This window comes from Rana temporaria, chromosome 2 (assembly GCF_905171775.1).
Source record: "Rana temporaria chromosome 2, aRanTem1.1, whole genome shotgun sequence".
Taxonomy (NCBI): Eukaryota; Metazoa; Chordata; class Amphibia; order Anura; family Ranidae; genus Rana; species Rana temporaria.
In genome coordinates this window covers 371510141-371524256 of record NC_053490.1, presented here as the reverse complement: position 1 = coordinate 371524256, position 14116 = coordinate 371510141, and the positions used below count along the sequence as shown (strand labels likewise).

At 46.2% G+C, this 14116-nt stretch overlaps 1 protein-coding gene across 2 annotated transcripts in view; it reads left to right on the top strand.

The window, feature by feature from the left end:
- DEF6 (DEF6 guanine nucleotide exchange factor) overlaps nt 1-14116 on the top strand; it is a 111765-nt gene that overhangs the window by 49215 nt on the left and 48434 nt on the right. For both annotated transcript variants that reach the window (XM_040337783.1, XM_040337782.1), the window contains exons 2-3: nt 852-992; nt 2630-2806. In XM_040337783.1, the coding sequence (XP_040193717.1) occupies nt 852-992; nt 2630-2806 (318 nt within the window). The remainder of the gene's footprint in view (nt 1-851; nt 993-2629; nt 2807-14116) is intronic.

Sequence of the window (14116 nt, the reverse complement as noted above, 5' to 3'; positions counted from 1 at the left end):
CTTCAAACCCTTCTTTTCTTAGGCCCCGTACACACCATAGAATCCATCCGCAGATAAATCCCAGCAAATGGGTTTCAGCGGATAGATCCTATGGTGTGTACACGCCAGCGGATCTGTTTCCGCGGATATATCTCCCCTGGGATGGATTCCAGCAGATCGAATATTCGCTGACATGCAGAACATATCCATCTGCTGGAGTCCATCCCAACGGATGGATCCGCTGGTCTGTATAGACTCACCGGATCCATCCGTCCGAAGGGATCCCCCGCATGCGTCGTAATGATTCGACGCATGCGTGGAATTCCTTATATGACAGCGTCGCGCACGTCGCCGCGTCATAATCGCGGCGATGGCGCGACACGTCATCACCAGAGGATTTCGGCGCGGATTTCAATGCGATGGTGAGTACACTCCATCGCATTAAAATCTGCTGAAATCCTCGAGAGGATTTATCCGCGGAAACGGTCCGCTGGACCGTATCCGCGGAGAAATCCTCCCGTGTGTATGGGGCCTCAGTTGCAGAAGTGCTGTTTTACACAACTAATAGAAAATCATCCAGGGTCTTAAAAGGGGATCCAGGAAGTTCAGATTACAACAGAGCTTTGCTTGTCATGGCCATGTTCACTATGGAAGAGACATCCCTCATTGTCAGCAATGAAGACCTTTAGAGGGATCCAGTCATGTCTCACTCCACCTAACTAAAAAAAGAATGTTGTGTGGGCAGAGTTCCACTTTAAAAAGACTATACTTGATACAAAAATGACTGTGAGCCAACAGTGTCTATATCTTAAATGTTCTGCCTGTTTCTACTGTCTATCTTACACCGTGATCTGTGCTTTTTCTTTACCCAGGTATTGTCCCATAATCTATACACAGTACTATGCATTCCTCATGATCCTGTGGCACTGGAAGATCATTTTCGTGATGATGATGACGGTCCGGTGTCCAGTCAGGGTTATATGCCATATTTGAATCAATACATACTGGACAAGGTAAGTTATTTTTTTAATGTAATTTTCTTTAAGTCTTCTCAAGAAGTCCTGTGTCTGTGAACAGTTAAAAAGGAGCATTAAGTAAATTGTTAAAGTGAAACTGTGCTTTGCCAATGCAGGACAAAGCAAGAGGGTGATAGTAATCTCCTATCCCCAGCAGCACATCATTACCTATTCTTTGCACCCAGTTCAATCACTGGGAGCAGACTGTTAGGAACCATGAATCAGACGGAGACAGAAAATGCACACCTTTAAATATAATGGTAAAAATGGTACAAATCAGTAAACATAGTCAAAACATAGTGTAAGGGAAATGTCCATAGAAGAAATACTGGCAATCTTGCCAGTAAAAGAAATGGGAGCCATAGGCTCATCATGTGACAGGAAGATCCTCCTGCTGGCCTATAAAAGGCTGCCACTGTCTGATCCAAATTGCTGGATTGTCGTCAGCCTTCCTGAGTCTCTGTATTACTGCTGTTTGGATTTCCTGTTGTGACCCGGCTTGTTCCTGACCTGTCTGATCCGCTCTCCTGGTTTGACCCCCTGGCTTGCTTTACTGACTTGTTACCTTCTCCAGCACCTGATCCCGGCTTGTTTCAAGGACTTTGCATCAGTTATCTGTTTCTGCCTGTTTTCCAACACCAGACCTTTGGCATGTCTCCATTCCTGCTAACCTGCATCTCCTGCCTGGATCCACAGTGTTTGATCCCCAGCCGGCTTCCACTGTTACTCCTTGTGCACACCTTGCTAAGTGTTACCGAGGACTCCTAGAGACTGCAGCCTAGTGGTGTTTCCTGTACTCTCCAGTATTCCTCAGGCACTCACCAGCTCTTCTCTCCTGGATCCATCTGGCAACCTGTGCTTCTCTGGGCACTACACCCTCTGTACCCAACCTCAGGGATGTACTGCACTTAACCGCAAGGGGAGCCCTCTCAGCATTTCGGCCTCCAACCAGGTACGTGACGCATAGCCAGGGTACGCTAGCCAAAGCAGGTAGTCAGAACAAGCCAGTAAATCAGGAAGCCAGAGATCAGCGTAGTCGGAGACAGCAGACAGGATCAGGAACCAGAAGGGATGTCAGCCAGGAATGTCTTCAACAGGAACACAGCAGAGAGTCTCTAGATATGTTTGACCAAGGCGAAAGCACGGAAGAAATGAACCAGGCAGTTTAAATAGCCAGAAGGAGCTGGCTGGCGAACAGGAAATGATCACCAGGTGAGCCACTGTGGAATGATGAGTGCTGGCAATTAACTGACAGCTGAGCAACCTAAGCACTCAGAAGGGAGGGCTGAGCCCAGCCCTGACACAGATGAAGCTACACTTCTACAATTCTTAGGTTAAACAGGGCTATAGACTCCCCCCAAGTGACAATAGTGGTGCTTAGTGATTGGCCCAGTTCTGTCACATGGCAATAGTCACATGCTCCTCTATACCTGGAGGTACAAAATGTATTTGTATTTGTGATAACAGCTTTCCTGTGTGGATTTGTGAAGCACTATCATAGTATGTGATAAAGAAAAGTGGATATATGATATACATGTACAGGAATGTTTGCTGTAACTATCATTCTCCTTTAAGAAACTATCATTTTCTCCCTTGTGGTCTTCTGACACATTTATTACTTTGTTTACCCTTAGGTGGTAGAAGGCACATTTGTAAAGGAGAGCTTTCATGAGTTATGTTGGACTCTAACAGCTAAAAAGAACTATCGTCCAGCTGAAAAAGTGATTTCCAATAGAGATGCTTTTTGCCTTTGGTGCCTTTTCAATTACTTGTCGGAAGATACATACCCTCTAATAATGGTCATTGATGAGGTGAGACACAATATATTCTAGCTATGTATGCACACTTTAGATTGGTGTGTATAATATATATATTATATATATACATATACAGTACTGTGCAAACGTTTTAGGCAGGTGTGCAGAAATGCTGTAAAGTAAGAATGCTTTAAAAAATATATATTTTAATTGTTTATTTTTAATCATTTACTAAATGCAAAGTGAGCGAACAGAAGGAAAATATAAATCAAATCAATATTTGGCGTGAGTACCGTTTGGCTTCAAACCAGCATTGATTCTTACAATTGCATATGTTGTACACTTGCACAAAGTCAGGGATTTTGTAGGATTAGAGTCAGGTGTATGATTAATCAATTATACCAAGCAGATGCTAATAATAAACAATTTCATATTTAGGCTGAAATAGTCATTAACTGAAACAAAAACAGCTGTGTAAGAGGCTTAAAATTGGGTGAGGATCAGCCAAACTCTGCTACTAAGGTGAGGTTGTGGAAGACAGTTTAATGTCACAGTGCATACACCATGGCAAGACTAAGCACAGCAACCAGACACAAGGTTATTTTACGGCATCAGCAAGGTCTCTCCCAGGCAAAGACTTCAAAACATACTGGGGTTTTAAGATGTTCTGTTCAAGCTTTTTTGAAGAAGCACAAAGAAATGGGCAACGTTGAGGACCGTAGACGCAGTGGTCAGCCAAGGATCCTTAATGCAGCATATGAAATACACACTGTTTACTTCTCTTTGACATTGGATGATGTCCAGCAGTGCCATCAACACAGAACTGTAGGAAACCAGTAGGACCAAGGTACACCCATCTGCTGTCTGGAGAAATCTAGCCAGAGGTGGTCTTCATGGAAGAATTGTGGCCAAAAAAAACATACCTCTGACATGGAAACAAGGCTAAGCTAAAAACATAGGAACTGGGGTGCAGAAAATGGCAGCAGGTGCTCTGGACTGATGAGTCAAAATGTGAAATATTTGACTGTAGAAGGAAGCAGTTTGTTTGCTGAAAGGCTGGAAAGTGGTACAATGATGAGTGTCTGCAGGCAACAGTGAAGTATAGTGGAGGTTCCTTGCAGGTTTGGGGCTGCATTTCTGGAAATGGATTAGGCGATTTGGTCAGGATCAATGGTATCCTCAATGTTGAGAAATACAGGCAGGTAATTATTCATGCCTTACCATCAGGGAGGTGTTTGATTGGCTCCAAATGTATTCTACAGCAGGACAACATACAGCCAATGTCATTAACCACCCAAGACCCGGACCAAAATGAAGCTATAGGACCTTGCCCCTTTTTGCGATTCGGCACTGCGTCGCTTTAACTGACAATTGCGCGGTCGTGCGACGTGGCTCCCAAACAAAATTGGCGTCCTTTTTTTCCCACAAATAGAGCTTTCTTTTGGTGGTATTTGATCACCTCTGCGTTTTTTATTTTTTGCGCTATAAACAAAAATAGAGCGACAATTTTGAAAAAAATGCAATATTTTTTACTTTTTGCTATAATAAATTTCCCCCAAAAATATATATACATTTTTTTTCTCTTATCGTCCACGGACGGACACAGCTCCTTAAATCTTGACAAGTGGGTTATGTTCCCTGTTTACAGGAGAGGACTAGGCAAAAACATGTTAAATAGTTAAATACATGTTTCATTAACAGAGTTGAACAGCCCTGCCCAGGGGGCGGTCCCTCCAGACATAACCCTCCTCACTGCAGCTTGCAGCCTCAGTTTCGTTCTGCCTAGCAAAGGAGATGGACGAATGGCTCCCTTTGGGCCCAGCGCCCTGAGGAGAAATTTTATTTTATTTTACTTTTTCTTGAAGAATCTTCTTTCAACTGTCGGCTGAGAGACAGGCTGGATAATATAGATCCTTGTAGTCTACTCAGTCCGACCAGCAAGCGTGGACAAACCTTTGCAAAGAGGCTTGGTCTGCCACGCCATACCCCATGACTCCTGGGGTGGCTGGTGAGCTTTGCTCCGAGGTCCACATATGACTGGGCTGTGGTGTTGTCTCACTCACAGTGGACCGGGCCGACAGCTACCTCCATTTCGGTTGTAGTTCTGTCAGGAATGCGTCAGCGAGTCCTCACTTGGACAGGTAAGTACAGTCCCTCCTACTTCGGTGGGTTGGTACAGCTGGGCATTACTGGGGTTCGGGGGTCCCTTCCCCTTACTTCCCTGCTCCTTTCCCTTGCTGCATTGCTAACATTGCCGCTGTCAGGGGGGAGGGGGCCTTCCTGAGGGGACTGTGTTATCTGGCCTGTGTTTTTTTTTTTTGTATTGGACTTTCCTGTGAGGGTTTTTTCACTGTTAAAAAGCCCTGTGATGAGCACAGATGTTTATGATTATACTTCAGCAGACGCTGACTGATTGGTGACACCTGTAACGGTTTTGCTTTTTATGCTGTATCTGTGTCTTATCCTTAAATAAAAAAAAGCCCTAGGAGGCTTTTCCTGTTTAAACACAGGTCCCTGCAGAAGATACCTCACGGTTCTTTTACTCTCACAGGCAGCGCTGGGCAGTCTCCTCCTGAGGGAGTCCCCTGGTTACCCCTGGTCAGCGCAGCAAGTGGGTGAGAGGCCCTGAATAGGGCTCTAGGAGCTTTTGTCTATTTGTATGGACAGGTGTGCATATTATAATACACACTATGTAAATATTGGACTCAGTATCTGGGTCCTTCCCCACATGCTGGTGGTGGCAGCAGGTGTTAGCACCTGGGATTCGCACAGAGTTTTTATTGTTAGTCCTGGACACAGTTTGTGCCAGGGTGGGGGGTGGACGGCGGGCGGTAAAAGAGTGCCCCCTTCCCTCGTTATCCCCTGGGGAATGCTCTGTTATGAAGCCATGGACCAGGTACCTAGTTAAAAAAAAAAAGAAGCAGAATAAGGCATTTATGGGCGTGCGCTTTTTACTGCTGCAAGGGACTCTACTAAGCTGCATAGTGCAGCTGGGTTTCCGCCGAGGGCTCTGTCTTTTTTGGATCACACAAATCAGACCGCTGTGTAGGTTCTTTCCTTCTGTGCCCTTCTTTGATAATTTCTGAGATGCGGAATGAGAAAAGCTGCTAAGGGCTTTTGTAGTCCCTCACCGCCGGGCGGGAACTCCCGCTTGTATGGATCTGACTGATAGAAGATCCGAAGTACTGACCCGTTACATGTTTACCATGCTGGGGTCTGGCTTGCGGCCTATTGTGGCCACTACACTGGGGTCTCAGTCGGCGCTGGCGCCATTTTTTGGGAGGTTTTTTAATTACATTGAAAACTCCCATTGGCGCCCATTTTGTCGTAGCCGCACTATGGCGCAGCTTACATTGTGCCGGCCATTTTCCTGTGGCCGCGTTCTGAACGCTCGGTGGCCATCTTGGAGTAGTCCTGACTCCTAGTGCTGTATACAACTCACGGAGTGAGCATTTTGCACCAGACAGTGGAGGAGCACCGACTCTCTCCTGAGGCTATTAGGCTAGCGGACCAGCTGGTCCAGGGCCTCATATAGGTCTGTGATGCTTCATTGAATGCTGCGCCCTTGTTATCCAGGGCGTCTGTTTCAGAATGGTTTTATGCACATGGTGGTGTAGTGCTTAACTCCATTACTTGGCAGCAAGAGAGTCATTGGTTCGAATCCGGACACTGACGCCAATCTGCCTGGAGCTTGCATTGTTGCTCCCTGTGTCTGCGTGGGTTTCCTCCGGGTACTCCGGTTTCCTCCAAAGACATGTGTGCATACACCTACATAATATACATACACACTATGTGTGTGTATTATTTAAGGGCAACCCTCCCAGGCCATCAAAGGCCCAGCTGGGGGACTAATCCGTCCCTGGGTGCGTAAGCCGATCACGCCGGCACCCAAATCCTGCCAATGTATGTAGCATTCCCTCCCTGTCTCTAGATGGGAGGGGCGGCTTGCAGGTTCACAATTCGGTGAAACCTCCCTGCTCTCCCACCAGTGGGTCTGCGAGGTGGTCTCTTTGGAGTACTAGATAGGGTTTCCTCCTATCCACAGAACAAAGTTCTTTCCTCGTGTCTTCCTCTCCCGGCCCGTCGGTCTGCCTTGGGCAGTGTGGTGTTTGCTAAGCTGCGGGGTAATTTTACCTTTCCTGCAGGACGAGAGTTTTGGGGTTCTCTATGGGCCTCAGGCCCTAAATACCTTTGTGAACGTCGGGTAGTTCCGCATGGAATCCATTTGTTCGGTGGTAGCTGCGCTCCATCCGGGGGATGTCCTGACGTCCTCGGACATCAGGGACGCATACATGCATGTCCCGTTTTGCGCACGTCAGTGTTTTTTTCTGTGCTTCGTGATGATCTGGCGTCAGCACCATGGGTTTTCAGCTAGGAGCTTGCACTTATCCTAACTTTGTTGGGACAGCTAGGCTTTGCCTCATTCGCTACTTGGACGACTTTCTTCTGAGAGCAGCTTCTGTCTCCGACCTAGTGGATGGGTTATTCCCATTCAGACCCTCCGAAGATTCCAGGTGGTAAAAATCTCTGAAATCATTATATTCCTGTGCGCCACCTAGTCAGAGTCTCTCTGAGTTGGTGACAGAGATCCCCGACTCTTCGGTCCGGGAAGTTGTCTCTTCCTTCCAGTGGTCAGTGTTTACGACGGATGTCAGCTCATACTTCCTCCTGTTGTACAGTCACTGACTTGCTCAACATGGTTATTGGAAGCCAGACTTTAGGTGACTGGGGTCTGTCTGACTCGGTCATCTCAAAAGGGCACCATAGTCTTCTTCGGAGGATCTACCATCGCACCTCTCTTGGTGCGAAGGGATGGAGTGACGTCCATGGACGTACTCGGTGTCCAGGGTCCTGCTGTTTTTAAAGCTTGGAGTGGATCTAAAAATTGCTTAAAGCACTGTTTGGGGGCAGATTTCAGCCTTGGCTGTGTTCTTTTAGTGGTCTTTTTGCGGCCCGTTCCCTGGTGGGTCCCCTTTTTTGTGTGCAGGGGGTTTGTCATATACTTTCCCCTCTTGGCCCATCTCTTCCCCCATGAGTTTTGACTCTGGTGCTCTCGGTTCTTCAGGAACCTTCCTTTTGGAAACATCAGAGAGATTTTCTCTTGACACTATCTCAGAAGGTGGCCCCTTTAGTGGCCTTTACCTCTCTTAGAGGGGATTCTGAGTTGGTGGTCTTGTCTTGCAAGCCGCCATGCTTGATCCTCCATAAGGATTAGGTGATGGTGCGCCCGCGACCTTCCCTTCTTCCGAAGGAGGTTTCGGCCTTTCATACTTTAGGCGTGGTACGCGCTTTGCGGGTATACCAGCCTACTACGGCTCCGTTTCGGAGCTTCTGACTTTCTTTTATGTCGGTGTCTGGTCCACAAAAGGACCTGGCGGTCTCGTCGACCACCATTTCTCGGTGGATCAGGCAGGCCGTCATACAGGCCTATGCTCCTAAGGGGCGGGCCCCCCTTTCCGGTCACTGCACTTTCAACCAGGGCAATTGGTGCTTCCTGGGGGTTTTTTCCGACATCATGCGTCGGTCTCACAGGTGTGCGAGGCAGCGATTTGCTCGTCCGTTCACGCTTTTTCCAGAATTTACATGGTTGCTGTGAGTGCATCTTATGATGTTTTTTTCAGCCGCTAGTTTTTGCCGGCGGCTGTTTAAAGTTGCACCTCCTCCGTTGAGGAGCTCTGCTTGTTTTGGGGTGAAGTAAAAATTGGTTTTACTGATATATTTCCCCTCGTTTTTTTACACTGCTTGGGGACGTCCCACTTGTCAAGATTTAAGGAGCTGTGTCCGTCCATGGACGATAAGAAAAAATAGGATTTTTTGTACTCACCGTAAAATCCTTTTCTCTGAAGTCCATGGACGGACACAGCTCCCAACCCTCCTTTTTAGGTTTGTACTGCTTGTTACGAACTGAGGCTGCATGCTGCAGTGAGGAGGGTTATGTCTGGAGGGACCGCCCCCTGGGCGGGGCTGTTCAACTCCGTTAATGTAACATGTATTTAACTATTTAACATGTTTCTGCCTAGTCCTCTCCTGTAAACAGGGAACATAACCCACTTGTCAAGATTTAAGGAGCTGTGTCCGTCCATGGACTTCAGAGAAAAGGATTTTACGGTGAGTACAAAAAATCCTATTTTTACTCAGTTTAGGCCGATATGTATTCTTCTACCTATTTTTGGTAAAAAAAATCGCAATAAGCGTTTATCGGTTGGTTTGTGCAAAATTTATAGCGTTTACAAAATAGGGGATAGTTTTTTTGCATTTTTATTAATTTTTTTTTTTTTACTACTAATGGCGGCGATCAGCAATTTGTTTTGTGACTGCGACATTATGGCGGACACTTCGGACAATTTTGACACATTTTTGGGACCATTGTCATTTTCACAGCAAAAAATGCATTTAAAATGCATTGTTTATTGTGAAAATGAAAGTTGCAGTTTGGGAGTTAACCACAAGGGGGCGCTGATGGGGTTATGTGTTCCCTGAAGTGTGTTTACAACTGTAGGGGGGGGGTGGCTGTAGGTGTGACATAATCTATTGTGTCCCCCTATAAAAGGGATGACACGATTGATGCAGCCGCCACAGTGAAGAACGGGGAAGCCGTGTCTACACACCGCTCTCCCCGTTCGTCAGCCCTGGGGACCGATCACGGGACTCCAGCGGCAATCGGGTCCACGGGTCACGCGGTCCCGGAGCTTCGGACCGGGTCGCGGGAGCGCACCCGCGACCCACGGCTGGGTACTAGTACAGGACCTACCTGTACGTACATGTGCCCAGCCGTGCCATTCCACCGACGTATATGTGCAGGAGGCGGTCCTTAAGTGGTTAAGAACTATCTTCAGTGTAAAAAAGAACAAGGAGTCCTGGAAGTGATGGTTGGGCCCTCACAGAGCCCTGATCTCAACATCATTGAATCTGTGTGGAATTACATGAAGGAACAAAAGGATTTGAGGCAGCCTACATCCACAGAAGATCTGTGTTTAGTTCTCCAAGATGTTTGGAACCTGCCACATGCCTTCAAAAACTGTGTACCTAGAAGAATTGATGCTGATTTGAAGGCAAAAGGTGGTCATACCAAATATTGATTGATTTGGTTTGTATATTGATAAAATTAAACTATTAACATTTCTAATTCTTAATTTACTGCATTTTTTAATAGCTGCTTAAAACATTTGCACAGTAGTGTGTGACCCAAACCTGCAGGGAAACCTGAAAGATTTTATCTCAGTATTTGCTGGAAATGTGCTGACTAAAAGGTCTATGTGGGGCCACAATATTATTTAGCTTTGTCAGTATGCATGTGCTGCACGATGATGACCCTCTGGTGGCAAAATATAATAACATAATACTATTTATGTCCATGAACCTACAAGGGCAGAAAGACACATAGAGGCTCCTTATATGGTTGCCATTAATGAGGGATCCTTACTTCTTACCGACTGCATAATGCATATATGAGGCAGCAGGAAAACTGAAACTTAACACTCAGCTGCCACACATATGCTCCCACAGTGGCCTGAGGTTCCTTGTTGAGAGCTTGCTGGCTGCATGCCCCCAACACACTGACCAAGCTGTCTCTAACAGCTTGCGTGCTAAGCTTTTGAGCCAGTGGGACAGGCTCTCAATCACATGACTGCTGTGAGAGCCAATCACAGCGACGATCAAAGGTTCACCAGGAGGTGGTGTGAAGGATTTAGGAGACCCTTAGATGTCACAAAAATCTTCTATATATTCAGTATAAAGGAAGGTATAAAAACATTATTTTTCTAATATTTCATTGGGATAAAGAGGTAACTTTAGTGATGCTCAGAGATGAGCTTTAAATACACTCTGGGCCAGATTCACAAAAGAGATACGACGGCGTATATCCTGATACGCCGTTGTATCTCTGAGATACGATTGTCGTATCTATGCGCCTGATTCATAGAATCAGGTTACGCACAGATAGCCCTAAGATCCGACAGGTGTAAGTGACTTACACCGTCAGATCTTAGGCTGCAATTCTAGGCCGGCCGCTAGGTGGCGATTCCATTGCGGTCGGCGTAGAATATGCAAATGACTAGTTACGCCGATTCACGAACGTCCGCTTTGCCCATCGCTGTAAATTTACGCAGTTTCCGTAGAGATACGCCGCGTAAAACTAAAGCTGCCCTCTAGGTGGTCTAGCCAATGTTAAGTATGGCCGTCGTTCCCGCGTCGAAATTTGAAATTTCACGTCGTTTGCCTAAGTCGTCCGTGAATGGCGCTGGACGCCATTTACGTTAACGTCAAAACCAATGACGTCCTTGCGACGTCATTTAGCGCAATGCACGTTGGGAAATTTTAGGGACGGAGCATGCGCAGTACGTTCGGCGTGGGAACGCGCCTAATTTAAATGGTCCCCACCCCATTTGAATTAGGCGGGCTTGCGCCGGGCGGATTTACGCTACGCCACCGCAAGTTTACAGGCAAGTGCTTTGTGAATCAAGAACTTACGCTGAAAACTTGCGGCGGTGTAACGTAAATGTAATACGTTATGCTGCCGCAGCGTAGGGCGATTCTACGTGAATCTGGCCCCCTGTTTTTGGTTTTAAGTTAAATTAGAAAAAAGTGATATTACAGTGTACTGTACATTCTTATCTTATCTTTCTAATCTGCATTAAATCTGTTCATTGGAAATGCACATTGCTTTATATTTTCAGATATGAATGTATACAAGGAAAATACAGTATGTCAAATGTTTGTTCTGTGCCATGCATATTTATCAGCTTTGTTCATTTTAAGAAGAAAAAAAAAACGGCCACATACTCATCAATTGTTAACCAGTGAACAAATATGTATAGTTCCTCTTCTTGTATCTCAGATCTAAAACTATAGCCATTGTGTTTGCAGCCAACTACTCTTGTTTTCTTACAATTACCAGAAAAGTCAATAGTCCCAGCCAAGTATACATGTTACTAGCAAAGGTGTGCCAGTTTGTTAAATGGGCTAAATAAGGAAGGGTGTACTGGTGGAGTACCAAGGAGTGTGTAGGTGAAGTGGGAGTGAAGTGGAGGCATGTAGAAGAGGTGTTGAGATCAAGGAGGGGGAGGATGGTGGAGAGATATGTGCAGTGGTGTCAAGTGCAGTTGTGCGTGTTGGTGCTGTGGCAGTGAGTGCAGACAGGTGGTGTGGTGGTGGTTGGAGGAGGAAGGAAGTGTCCTGGAAGCAGCAGTGATAAGGGGGGGGGGGGGGGTTGTAAAGCACAGTGGCGAGGGGGGGCATGAGGCACTAAAGTTCCACTATGCAGTAAAAATTAGATATACATATAGGTAGATTCACAAAGAGTTAGGCCGGCTTATCTACAGATAAGCCGACCTAACTCTGAATCTAAGCCGGCCTATGTTTAAGTGTATTCTCAAACAGAGATACACTTAAACATATCTAAGATAGGCTGACTTGCGCCAATCTATCTTAGGTTGCAATGTTTCTTTTGGCCGCTAGATGGCGCTTCCATTGCGGCAGGCCTAGATTATGTAAATGAGGGGATACGCCGATTCCCGACGATTTACGAGCGTACGCCGGGCCTACACCGTCGAGTTAGGCCGCCTAAAGTTATTCCACCTATGAGGTGGAATAACAATGTTAAGTATGGCCGGCGTTCCCGCCGCGAGGTTCGAATTTTTTACGTCGTTTGCGCAAGTCGTCCGCGAATCGGGATTTACGTCGTTTACGTACGCGCCAAAATCAATGGGCCCGTACGGCCTACTTAGCCGCAATGCGCACTGGGAAATGTAGTCGCCCGGCGCATGCGCAGTGTAAAAAACGTGAGGTCAAGCCTCATTTCAATACTACACACCCCCCTCCCAGTCATTTGAATAAGGCGCGCTTACGCCCTCTCGTTTTAGGCTACGCCGCCGAAAATTTGAAGGTAAGTGGTTTGAGAATCACTACTAACCTAAATAATTTACAGCGGTGTAGCCTAAAAAGAGTAGGCTAGGCCGTCCTAATTTTAGGCGCCCCTACGTGAATCTACCTAATAGTGCCACTTATTAACCCACCCTCCTAGACTTGTGCATTTTCGCATTTTGTGGACGTGCATCGCTGCATTTTGGTCTATAGGTTATTTTGTTTCCAGCTGTGTCTGTTTGCCCCAAACTGGCACTATACTGTATTTCCACAAAACATATTTGTTGTATGCTCATGTGTTGTATATATGGAAGCTATCTAGGACCTGAACACACATATCTAATTTTCACTGCATAGTGCAGGTTGGTAATTAAAAAGTGCAAGGATGCATGCAGTTGTATGTTCCAATGGAACAATCCTCATGTGCTAGAAGTACCTTGAGGCAAACTGAAGAGAGGCCAATCAAAGGGTATCTTTTGAAGGAATGTGCTATCGCAGAACTTTCACTATCACTAGGTGATGTTCTCCATGGTGAATCACTGTATTTGAAATGCCTATCCTGTGTATGGATTGAGGGGGATTAACAGACAAGGCAACATTGGGGATATTACAGGTATGAAGAAGTGTTTTATCAGGTAGTATGTGCATGAGAGGAGTGCAGAGGGTATGACCGCAGACACTGTGGGCAGGGAAGGAGTGCTACATCTTTAATGTTGGTTAAAGTGGTTCTAAATCCTCAAGGTTTTTTGCCCTTATGTATTCTATGCATTCACCCCTTCCCCTGACGTAACACATATATGCAGCCCCACTGCACTGGGCTATTTTCTTTTCGGGGGGTGCATATATGCGTATCTCCCTTTATGCTGGCAGCGCACTGCACAGCGAGCTCTCAGCACAGAGACTGGGGTCCCACTGAGAGCTCCAGGCCCCGTACTGACAAACGGGACCCGGATCTCCTGATTCTGGGTCACATGATTGCTGTGGTAGTCTCTGGCTACCGCAGTGATCAGTCACTGTGAAACCCACCCCTGTGTTTTTCTCTCTGTGAATGGAGAGGAAATCTACAATGTATCTTTCTCTTTCCTTGCAGAGAGGGGGAAAGGTGTGTGTAAATAAATAAATGATAAAAAATTAAATATAAAGAAAAAATACCTAGATCAAGGTTTAATCTAGGTCCATGCCATGGTTAGTGTTTGGGTCAAGTATTGGTCAAAGGTCAGGGTCAGTATATGTTGGGCAGGATTTCTAAAAAAAAATATTTCAGCCCGTGTGTACTGCAGCCGGTCAGGGCAGCTGGAAGGGGCATGACTGAAAAGGTCTGCCGACCGTCTCCTGGTCAGTTTTTTTTTTTGTTTTCGCTTAGCCTGCTGGGTTGAACGGAAAAAAAAAACTAGCAGTGCGTACTAGACTTAAGAGTTCCCCTTATATTATCAACCCCCATACATCAGAGTTCACCCTTACATCACAGGGCCAGATAAAATCTTGCAGACTGCCAAATTAGAT